Genomic DNA, 10371 nt, shown 5'->3' with positions numbered 1-10371 from the left:
GTCCTAAAATATCTTCAAACATGGCCATGCCTGAGTATATTAAATTGGCAGTGGTATTGGCATAGAATTATGCAAATGCATATCGACTACTCTGTTAACATTACAGTAAAAGCTCCTTATTCGCGCTTCCTTCATTCGCGTTTTCACTATTCGCGGATTAAAAAAATGCGACCCAATTCCCATATTCGCGGCTAAAGATTTCTTTGTTCGCGGATCTAACCAGTACGTACATACATAATAATAAAAAGGATTCCAATAGGTATCCAACCCAATATCCTTCGTAAACGCCGTCAAATGGACTAATAAAATGTAAAATAGACCTTATTACAACTTTGCCTAACGTATGTTGTTAAATGATATCGCCGCTGTATTGGTTCGGACTTTGACATAAGTCGCGTTCGCCGCGATCGGTGTTTTTGAAAATGTAAACAAACAGAATGAAAGCAACCTTATTACTCAATGAATAAAGTATATTTTTAAATGCCGCCACATTATTAGATGTTCCGTCCTTTGGTAAGAGCCGCTTTGGTGTTTCCATTCGTTACAAAAATTGTGATCGAGTAACACGTCTCTACCGCTGTCTTTCTAATTTATACAGTAATGTCAACTAAAAAAATGAGAAACGGGTTTCGACACGAAAAAAATCTGTGTTATCGCTTAAAGTGAAAATAGAAATGCTTGATCTTTTACAGCCTTGGAGAGTCGTTTGCATCAATATCACGCTCATTCAATGTCAACGAATCAACTGTACGATCGATAAAAAAATCCGAAGATAAAATAAGGTCGTCTGTAGCTTCAACTTCACTGTCAGCGAAAATTGTTCGTGATCCAGCAATAGAAAAAATGGAAGTGGCGTTGTCATTATGGATCGAAGACCGCAACCAAAAAAGCGTGCCCCTGAGTGGTCCAATGGTCCGGGAGAAGGCAAAGCGTCTTTACGCTCATTTTAAAGAACCTGATGGTAGTTGTAATGGTGAATGTATAGATGGAGGATTTCAAGTATCGGAAGGTTGGTTCAATAAATTTAAGGTGAGACAATCATTGCATAACATTAAAATCGTTGGAGAAGCTGCATCTGCAGACACTGCTGCAGCAGAACGATATCCAGAAGAATTTGCAAGCTTAGTAGCTGATGGAGGATACAAACCTAAGCAAGTATTTAATGCAGACGAAACTGCACTGTTTTGGAAGAGAATGCCGAACAAAACTTTCATTTCTAAAAGCGAAAAGTCTGCTCCTGGATTTAAGGCAGCAAAGGATAGAGTTACACTGCTGCTGAGCATTCCTCGACTTTTTTTCGGTTTGTCTCGTAACCGAGTTAGAAAGTAAGAGTAATACCGACGACAAGTGGTAGTTTGATCTCTAGCAAGTAGTCTGTCATGATGACCTCAGTCAATACCTATCTCAGTCACTACGCTTTAATGGTTATCTTCATCTTCCAGTATGATCTTCTCCAATTTCTCCGTTATGACGCTTTCATCTGTGAAATATGGTCTGTACCCCGAAGTGATCTCGAGTCCAATTCAAAATTGCCGTTTCCACTTGGATACCATTTGATAGGATGTGCTTAACTGGTTTCATGTCGTGAATTTGATTGCTGATTTTCCCTGAAGATTCAGGAACTCAATAACGCGACGTACCTCAAGTTTACCAATGCTGTATAAAATTATTGAAAGAATCATACAACAGCGAATCGAAGACAAAATCAGACAGAACACATCCAAAGAGCAGTGTAGTTTTAAGAAATGAGGATCGACAATAGATCTCATATCATCACTGAAACAGCTAACTGAAGTGAGCTTGGAATACTATGAAGTTAGTCAACAAATCAATAAACGAAGAGAAAGCGTATGACAATGTACTACTTAGAGAGCACATATGGTAAGAGCTCAGCACAAGAAGAATAAATAAGAAAACGTCATGAAGACTGTCAGTGTTGAGCAGGGTTTGAAAAACCCCAACCCATCTGGACCCATATGAGTTTTTTCGGGCATTTTCGGGTTTAATTGGGTTTTTTCAGGTTTTCTTTTTTAATATTTCAATGTCTTTGAGGTAAAAGTGTTAAAATGTGATTTATATTTCAAGATTAACATTGTCACAACTCAAAAATTTTCTATTAACTGCTGTTTTGAAAAATGGCCACCATTTTGAAATTTTACGTTGGATCGCCGCCAAAGTATATATAGCTAATTTAGAGTGTCTTGTGCTTCTAATCTGAACATGTCAACTTAAAATACCAAAAATTGCGCTTTGTAGCGTGGATACCCGCTATTTTGAAAAAAGAATGGCCGCCATTTTGAAATTTTACGTTGGTATGCCGCCAAAATCTATACAGAAATTTAGTGTGTCTCGTGCTTGTACCCTGAAAATTTAAACTTAAAAGACCGAAAGTGATACCCTGTAGTATGTGTGGTACAGGCAGACGAACGAACAAATGTAGATCGAATCACCCCAGGAACCTCAGTGACGTTCGCCAAATATTAACACCAAATACATTAATTTAAAACAGAGATATAATTCATATTTTATGAAATAAATATTTGAAAATGTCTTATACGACATAAATATTTTCCAGTGTAAAACAAATGATTTTATTGTCGGAGTCCACTTCCGATACTTTGTGCGTTCAGTTTCGGGAATTTCCCGAGCACTTGTTGCAAGACGGTTCTTTCCACAAAATTAATTTAAAACAACAAAGATATACAGTGAAACCTGTCTATGTTGGCCACCATCGGTTCCATTCAAAAGTGGCCAGCTTACAGAAAACAAGTGTGGTTGATGTATTTTTACAATAGGATTTTTAGTATTACTTGATTGTAAAATTTTAATATGCAATGACACGACAGCTACTTTTAAATAATGCATATAATCAGTACTAAAAAAAAAGTACAACAGTATGTTTAATATATATACATACTTTTCTCTTCCTGAAAAATAGACTGGTACAATGAATTATTCGGATTGAAGATACAATAACAAACAACCATAAAATAGAAACATATGTACGCAGTTTATTGAAATTGATATTGTAGCACACTGAGTTATACAGATTGAAAACAAGGAAATGAAAATTATAAATTGAACAATATATGCAGTCAAATGACTTTTTTAGTTGCTACTGCTCTTTTCTGTTGCAAAATACGGTCTTCTTTTGGCACATATGCACATTCTAATTTTGTAGTTAATTGCCTCTTGTTAACGAGCTACAAGTATTTCCCTCGGAGCAAAAGATGTTTTGAGAAAATCTTAATGGAATTCATATCTAAAAATCTCCGCTACGTTGCGACAAACCGTCAGGTGCCAATAGCTGACAATTGAGATGATTGACTTTAACCTTGAGAATTTTCCGGAATTACCAAAGCTTCCCACTGATGAAAGGCGCCGATATAGCTAATGGTTTTACCACAACAGACAGGGTAAACAAATACGTACAACCATTTCCTGAATTCCTGTACGTGCTTTTTCTTATTCACATCTTCCTTCACCAACCCTTTATCAGGGTAGTGTTCTGGCCATTGACCTCCAAGAGCAAATAGTGGGTATTCATGCTTTTTTTGTGTTCAGTCACAAATATGGAATATCTCCCTCTCATATGGGAAAACGAAAGAGTTGAGAAAAATAACAAAACAGTATTTTGCGTGGCCAAGATACGCAGGTATTACCTATTGTTATACAGTAGGTAAACATTGCTTCAATGTGGCCAACTTACAGAGTAATAAGTAACGAATGTGTTAGGGGAAAATACAGGTTCAAGACGAACCAGACCAAAATAAGCAGGTGGCCAACTTAGAGAGGTTTTACTACAGGTTTTACTGTAATTCATATTTTATAAAGTAAATGTTTCAAAATGTCTCAAATAAAATTCAGTATCTTCCAGCGTAAAATAAGTAGTGTTATTGTTGAAGTATTCAGTTGCGACGTTTTGTGCGTTGAATTGCGGGAATTTCTCGAGTCTTCGGAACTCCGAGCATTAAGCTTCTTAAATTTGACAAGAATTTTTACGCTATTGCTGGTGTTGATTCTACAGAATGCTTATTTGAAGAGTAGCAACAAATAACTGAACTAAACTGTTGGAAAACCAAATTCTACTGAAGAATACTTGTATTACCATCAAAGGTAATAAAAAATAATACTAATAGTTTTACTAATGCACTACATATTTACTGGTAGTACCGGCACCTATAGCTTTAAACCCATCCAACGTATGAAGGATAACATCCCTCGACGTCAGCGAGCAAACTATTCACGGAAAGTATTTTCTAAAATATAAAATTGCATATTTTACTTCCAACTGGCTATAACATAATCCATACATTAATTTGTTCTATAATTATCTCAAGCTAAGGTAAGTTTTTCATTTATTTATTTATTTATTTATTTATTTATTTATTTATTTATTTATTTATTCATTTATTCAGTGCATTCAGAAGTTTATAAAGGTCTTATGTTGAATGTTGTTGTATACCTTAACGTGAAATCATCTATTTCGCCCAAGAAAAGTCCAAAATCTGATAAAAATCACCTTCAATGTAATCACCTTAGTTGCACCAATAATATACTAAGAAAATGCTCAAAAACCCAGGTGGGCTTTTCAGGTGGGTCCAACTCGAAAAAACCTGGTGTTTTTTTTTTTCGGGCTGGGCCCACTTGGGCAAACCCTGGTGTTGAGTGACCAAACTATAAGAAATACATGTTGTTCGAAGTGATTTGAATTCTAAAACAAGGCTGTTAGGGTGTCGTCTCTCATACTATTCAACGTTGTTAAGGAAGTAGTAGTTAGAAGAGTAAAAGGAACACGGTAGTAGAAGCACGCTTATATTCGTGAATGACATAATGATTTGGGAAGAAATTGAAGTACTAAGATCATTGGATGCTTTGGATACACAGACAAAGAATATGCCAAGATAGAAACTAAATTTTGGTTATTTCAAGAAAGAAAAAGTACAAAGCAAACAAAGAAAATTGAGAAATCATTCAAGATGATAAAAACTTTCAAGTATTTGTGTTCAGAGATTATGGGACATGACAAAATGAAAGAATAAATTACTATGAAACTAGCGAGGAGGAAGATTTTATTGAAGCGTTATATCCTCAATAATAATCTGCGCAAAATCCTAGATAATAAGAGAATGCAAACAATAGAGATGAAATTCCTAAGAAGCATTGTAGGAAAGACAAGAAAACATCAACGAAGAAATGAAATAATTAGAAATGTAATCAAACGGAAGAATGTTCAAGAAGAGCAGGAAGATTGAAGGAAGGTATCGTACCTAAGAAGTGTCTGCATATAAAAAAGACAGATGACACGAGAAATACTAAACAGATGACAGATGAAGTACAAAAGGGCGTGGAAGCAGGAGAGTAAGATAGAAGAATCAGGACATGTGAATGGTGGAATGAAAGTAATTGTTGTAGAGGTTTCATACATTCAACCAGGCAAGATTCTGGAAACGGTAATAATAGTAATAATAATATTAATTAGCTTGATTGTTCTTACTCTACCGTTGAGCACTTTACCATTGAACCACCGCGGACCTATATGCTGTTGATAATAATCTTGAAGACAGAGAAAGAAATTAGAGTTATTAGTAGCTAGCAAGCGCTGTAATAAATGGACTTTGATACAGGATTGAAGACTTAATTCCTTCTAGTTATAAATACACTGAGAATTTAGATTTTCATTCTATAGTTACAACGCTGTCATCGGAATTACATACCTAGGTATTGCAAATTCAGGTGTGGAACTTTGTAGTTAGTTGTAAAAAATAATCCAGAAGAAAGAATTTGGATGAACCTCGTTGGATAATATGGAATTAATGTAATTGACGTTTGGGCTATGGAATAAATACTAACAAAACAGAAGTTTGTTTACTTTTGTTACGGCTCTTAAAGAACATTCTTGAGTGTAGTATAAGTCATTTAAGTGATTTATCTGGAAAAAATCCAGATAACTCTGGAAAAAATCCAGTTTACTCTCGGACGAGTTTCTGAAAAACGACTGAAGCGATTTGTTTAATTTTCTTAAATAAATATTTAATCAGAATTAAACGTTATTATTACGTACATTACAGTGACATTTTACATAACTAAAATAATAATAATAATAATAATAATAATAATAATAATAATAATAATAATAATAATAATAATAATAATAATAATAATAATAATAATATTATTATTATTATTATTATTATTATTATTATTATTATTATTATTATTATTATTATTATTATTATTATTATTATTATTATTATTATTTATTCTGGTGCTTACAGCTTTTTGGATCAAGTGTAAATAGAGAGTATGTGCAGTCCTGTTCAAAAAATCTTGGCTACCCACCTTGTTTTAAAAGGCTGTACTGTACCAACTACACTAAGAAATTGTAATACTTTGACTCTAATTAAGGGTCTCAATTAACCAAACAAAATCCACATTCTTTTAATTTAATTTCTACTGTAGACAAAAATGCAGGGCTAAAAAAAAAAATTAAAAAAAAAAAAAATGGGTGACCAGCTTTCCTTGAACAAGACTACATTTTCGTCTATGTTGATTTTATCATTATTGTCAAGTTTGTAATAAATACATAAGCTTGTAATTTCCCTCAAAATGAATGTAACAAATGAAAACTAAATTTGAATTGAGCTCATTCATTTTAAAATTATGAGTTTAAGCGTGAGTTTAACTCAATTTTTATAGCCTGTGTTTTAGTCGAGGTGAGCTCCTCTCAAACATGATTTTTTTCACAATGCTGTTAGTAGCATGCTGCTTACAGGTACTACGATCAGCCTGCCCAATACAGTCACATTCTGTGGTGCGAATTTCATTTGAATGAGACAAGGGTGTTCTTAAATAAGTTTCCACTGGTGTATTTATTTGTGAAATATTAATAAAATTGGTAGTGAGAAAGAGGCGGCTCTTGACTTACTCTTCAGTAAACTCTCCTTGTTTTAGTGCGAGAAGGAATTCTCAAATCAACCCACTGGAGAGTTTGTTTGTAAAATTTAACATCGACACGTTCAGTTGTGTGACTCCTAGTCCTATTCAAGTACTGACGGACAAGTAGACAAACAGCCATTGAAAAGTACTTTTTCTTCCAATAGGAGTGATGAAAACATATACATTCGTTATATCTCAAATTAGATACATTTTCACAATCGCAAAATCACGCCTATAAAAAGAGAACCTCAATGTAATGAAAGAACCCAAGAATAGATCCACGGACATTACGTGGGATCGAATTATGAAGCCTGATGCGAGCGTTCTGCTGAATGACCGAGCTGCGTGCAGCTTACTTTATTTCAAAGGGATGGATTCCCATCGATCTAGTAGTTGCGAAAATTAATCTTATGAAGTTCTTTCATCATAAAGTGTTTAGCAGTGGAACAAATGTTCATCTTCTTTCTTATGTCTTAAGTTGCCATGAAATCTCTTGTTTCTCGTGACGTCAAGAAGTCTATGAGAATTGTGTGACAAATCAGAACACTTGTTCGAAAATATAATAAATTAGCCAAAAATAAACACTTGGAAAATATCTCTTAATAAAATATCTTGCTAACGATACATTTTATGATTAAATGTAATTGGATTATTAATAAGATGTAAGACCTTTATTAATGTAGAAATATTATGAGTTTTATAAGTAGCTTAAGGGAAGTATAAGAATATTATACATAATGGATGAATACATTTTATTCACATTTAATTCTATTATTTTCTTTTGAAGGAAGCTGAGAGGCGACAAGAAGAGGAAAGAATTCGTATGGAGAACATTCTCAGTGGAAATCCTCTTTTAAATTATTCTTCACAAGCGCAAAAGAGTGATTTAAAGGTACTTTTTTATAATCTGTTGAAATGGTATTTTATTCATATTATATTTGTAAAGTAGATTAAAAAAATCTTGATGCCTGTTTCCGACTTCAGTGCCTGATAATATTTCCAAGATAAATAGTAACTATCTTTGTCATTATCTAATACTCCTTTATTTTATTTATTTATTTATTATTATTATTATTATTATTATTATTATTATTATTATTATTATTATTATTATAGCGCTTGGAGCAAATATTATTAATAAAAAGCGATACATTGGATCTTTTCAAAAATTTAAACAGCCGCCTAATATTTTAACTTACAACGTAAATCAGTGGTTCCTACTCTTTTTGACTGGTGAGATACTTCACTGAATGTTCACGACATCTCGACACATTTGTTTAATATGCTATTAATATTAAAAAAAATTATAATAGTGTAAGATTATAAGTTTCTAAAATGTAATGACTCTATAGTACTGAGCATTGTTGCTGCTGCTGGAGGCGTTGTCTGGTACAGTCTGTCTTTCAAAATTGATTTTAACTAATTAATAAATCCTTCATGATTTTTAAATACTGAAATTTCGCGACATACCTTATGGAATTGTATGGCACACTGGTTGGGAACCACTGACATAAATCATCATTCGTATATTAGAGACTACAAGGTAATGAAAAATTATTTAGATTAAAAAGAAACAGCAGTGAAGGTAAAGGACACTAGTTTAAAATATGCAAACTACGACATATCGAAGAAAATATCGAAATAGTGATTGTAACAAATTCGTAAGCGGGTTTTACGTCAATTTTCATGGCTAACGACAATGTGCTTTTCAAGTTACTTTGATCAAGATTATGTTTATATATTAATAGCTTCCTTTTCATGTTACTAATCTCTAAATTTCATTCATTCTATTGATTGATTGGCCGAAGATTAAATGAAACGTGAACAAATCTGAGCACTGCAAATATTTGGTGCTGTTTGCCTTCAATCAAATTTGATTTTTTTTTTTTTTTTTTTTTCAAATCCATGAAAACTATTTGCCCAAGAAATCTACAACATCACAAGCGCAAGCACACTGCAATATGAAAGATGTATGATGTGATCCTACGGTTGTAACCTTTAGCGAAGAAAAGTGGCTCACCTTCCGCCTCTGAGCCACTTTTCTTATGAATATGTGTCCTATAGCTTCTATAAGTAGACTTTACAGAAGAAAGTAGAAATAAATTATTGTTACCAAAAGAATTGGCTAGAAGTCTGATTGGAATTCGTTTATAATTCTAAATTCATATTCTGTTTGCACGCCTTCTACTTTCTTGTGTTTCTTTGTGTGTTAGATAATTACTTGGGTGGAATATGAATTCTAATGGATAATCTCTATATGTTGTAGGTAAAACGTCGATGGGATGATGATGTGGTATTCAAGAATTGTGCGAGGTCGGAACCAGAGAAGAAAAAGGATCACTTTATTAATGATTCGTTGAGATCAGAATTTCATCGGAAATTTATGGAAAAATATGTAAAATAATAAGAGTAATATTGTGTTCACTTTATTCAGACTATCTATTTGTAAAAAGTTTATTATTATTTTAGTAACACATGCAAGTCGATGAAAGTTGTGTACAAGTAGTGTTGAAGTGAATCGAGAATTTGCAAGTATGTATATGTATGTGAATTAATTCGGCATAGACTTTTATTTTCTATAAGATGCCTGTTTATATATTTTTTTTTCAAATAAAATTTAATATGACATGTGGTATTTTGTTATGATGAAAATGAAGAAGCTGAAACCATTTACTTCATTTGAAGATGTGTCGCCCTTGTAAACTCAGTGTATTAAGCGGGGTTGGTTGATTCAAATCAAAGTGATTTAAATATACTCTTTAAATCTATGTCTGAAATGATATTTACTTTGCTTAAAACAAATAAAATGCGGTATTTCTGACCATTCTGAGATACCAATTGGATGTAAGTCTGAAACTCGCATCTTAATCCATACTACATAGTGCAGCAATTTGAAATGGAGATTGACTTTTTTTTCCTTAACATGTGGCGTAGCTGTGCAAATGATCTATGGTGCAAACAAAAGAGATTTCATAAGTATTTGATACCAAGTGCATTGATCTTAACTAATAGTTAGGTGTGTGAGCGTGTTGAGTGTAGACAGGTGTTGCTAAGCCGCGTCGTGAGTTCAACATGGAACAAAGAACGAACATCAAGTTTTGTGCGCATCTGGGTAAGACTGCTACAGAAACTTATCAGATGTTGCAACAAGTGTATGGGGCTACATATTGATCCCGTGCGCGTGTATTTACATAGCACAGGCGTTGTATTTGCATAGCACAGGCGTTTCTGGGGGATGTAGGGAGTCAATTGAAGACGACGAATATCCAGGTGCAGCAAGGACGGTTAGAACACTGGAATTGGTGGGGAAAGTGAGGACACTGATCACGAAAGACAGAAATGCGACACTACGAATCCTTGTTGAGGAGTTGCTTGTGAATAAAAAACTGTGCGGTAAATAAATAATAATCCATGATCTCAACAAGAGGAAGG

At 33.5% G+C, this 10371-nt stretch overlaps 1 protein-coding gene across 3 annotated transcripts in view; it reads left to right on the top strand.

Annotated features, from left to right (window-relative positions):
- c12.1 (spliceosome-associated protein CWC15) overlaps positions 1–9495 on the top strand; it is a 92238-nt gene extending 82743 nt beyond the window's left edge. For all 3 annotated transcript variants that reach the window (XM_081769221.1, XM_081769220.1, XM_081769222.1), the window contains exons 5-6: positions 7727–7831; positions 9206–9495. In XM_081769221.1, coding sequence (XP_081625347.1) covers positions 7727–7831; positions 9206–9343 — 243 coding nt within the window. In that variant the 3' untranslated portion in view covers positions 9344–9495. The remainder of the gene's footprint in view (positions 1–7726; positions 7832–9205) is intronic.
- The last annotated feature ends 876 nt before the right edge of the window (positions 9496–10371 follow it).

The sequence above is a fragment of the Thermobia domestica genome, chromosome 8 (genome assembly GCF_964235325.1).
Source record: "Thermobia domestica chromosome 8, izTheDome1.hap1.1, whole genome shotgun sequence".
Taxonomy (NCBI): domain Eukaryota; kingdom Metazoa; phylum Arthropoda; class Insecta; order Zygentoma; family Lepismatidae; genus Thermobia; species Thermobia domestica.
Note: the sequence above shows the minus strand (reverse complement) of the source record. Positions and strands in the feature narration are given on the sequence as shown.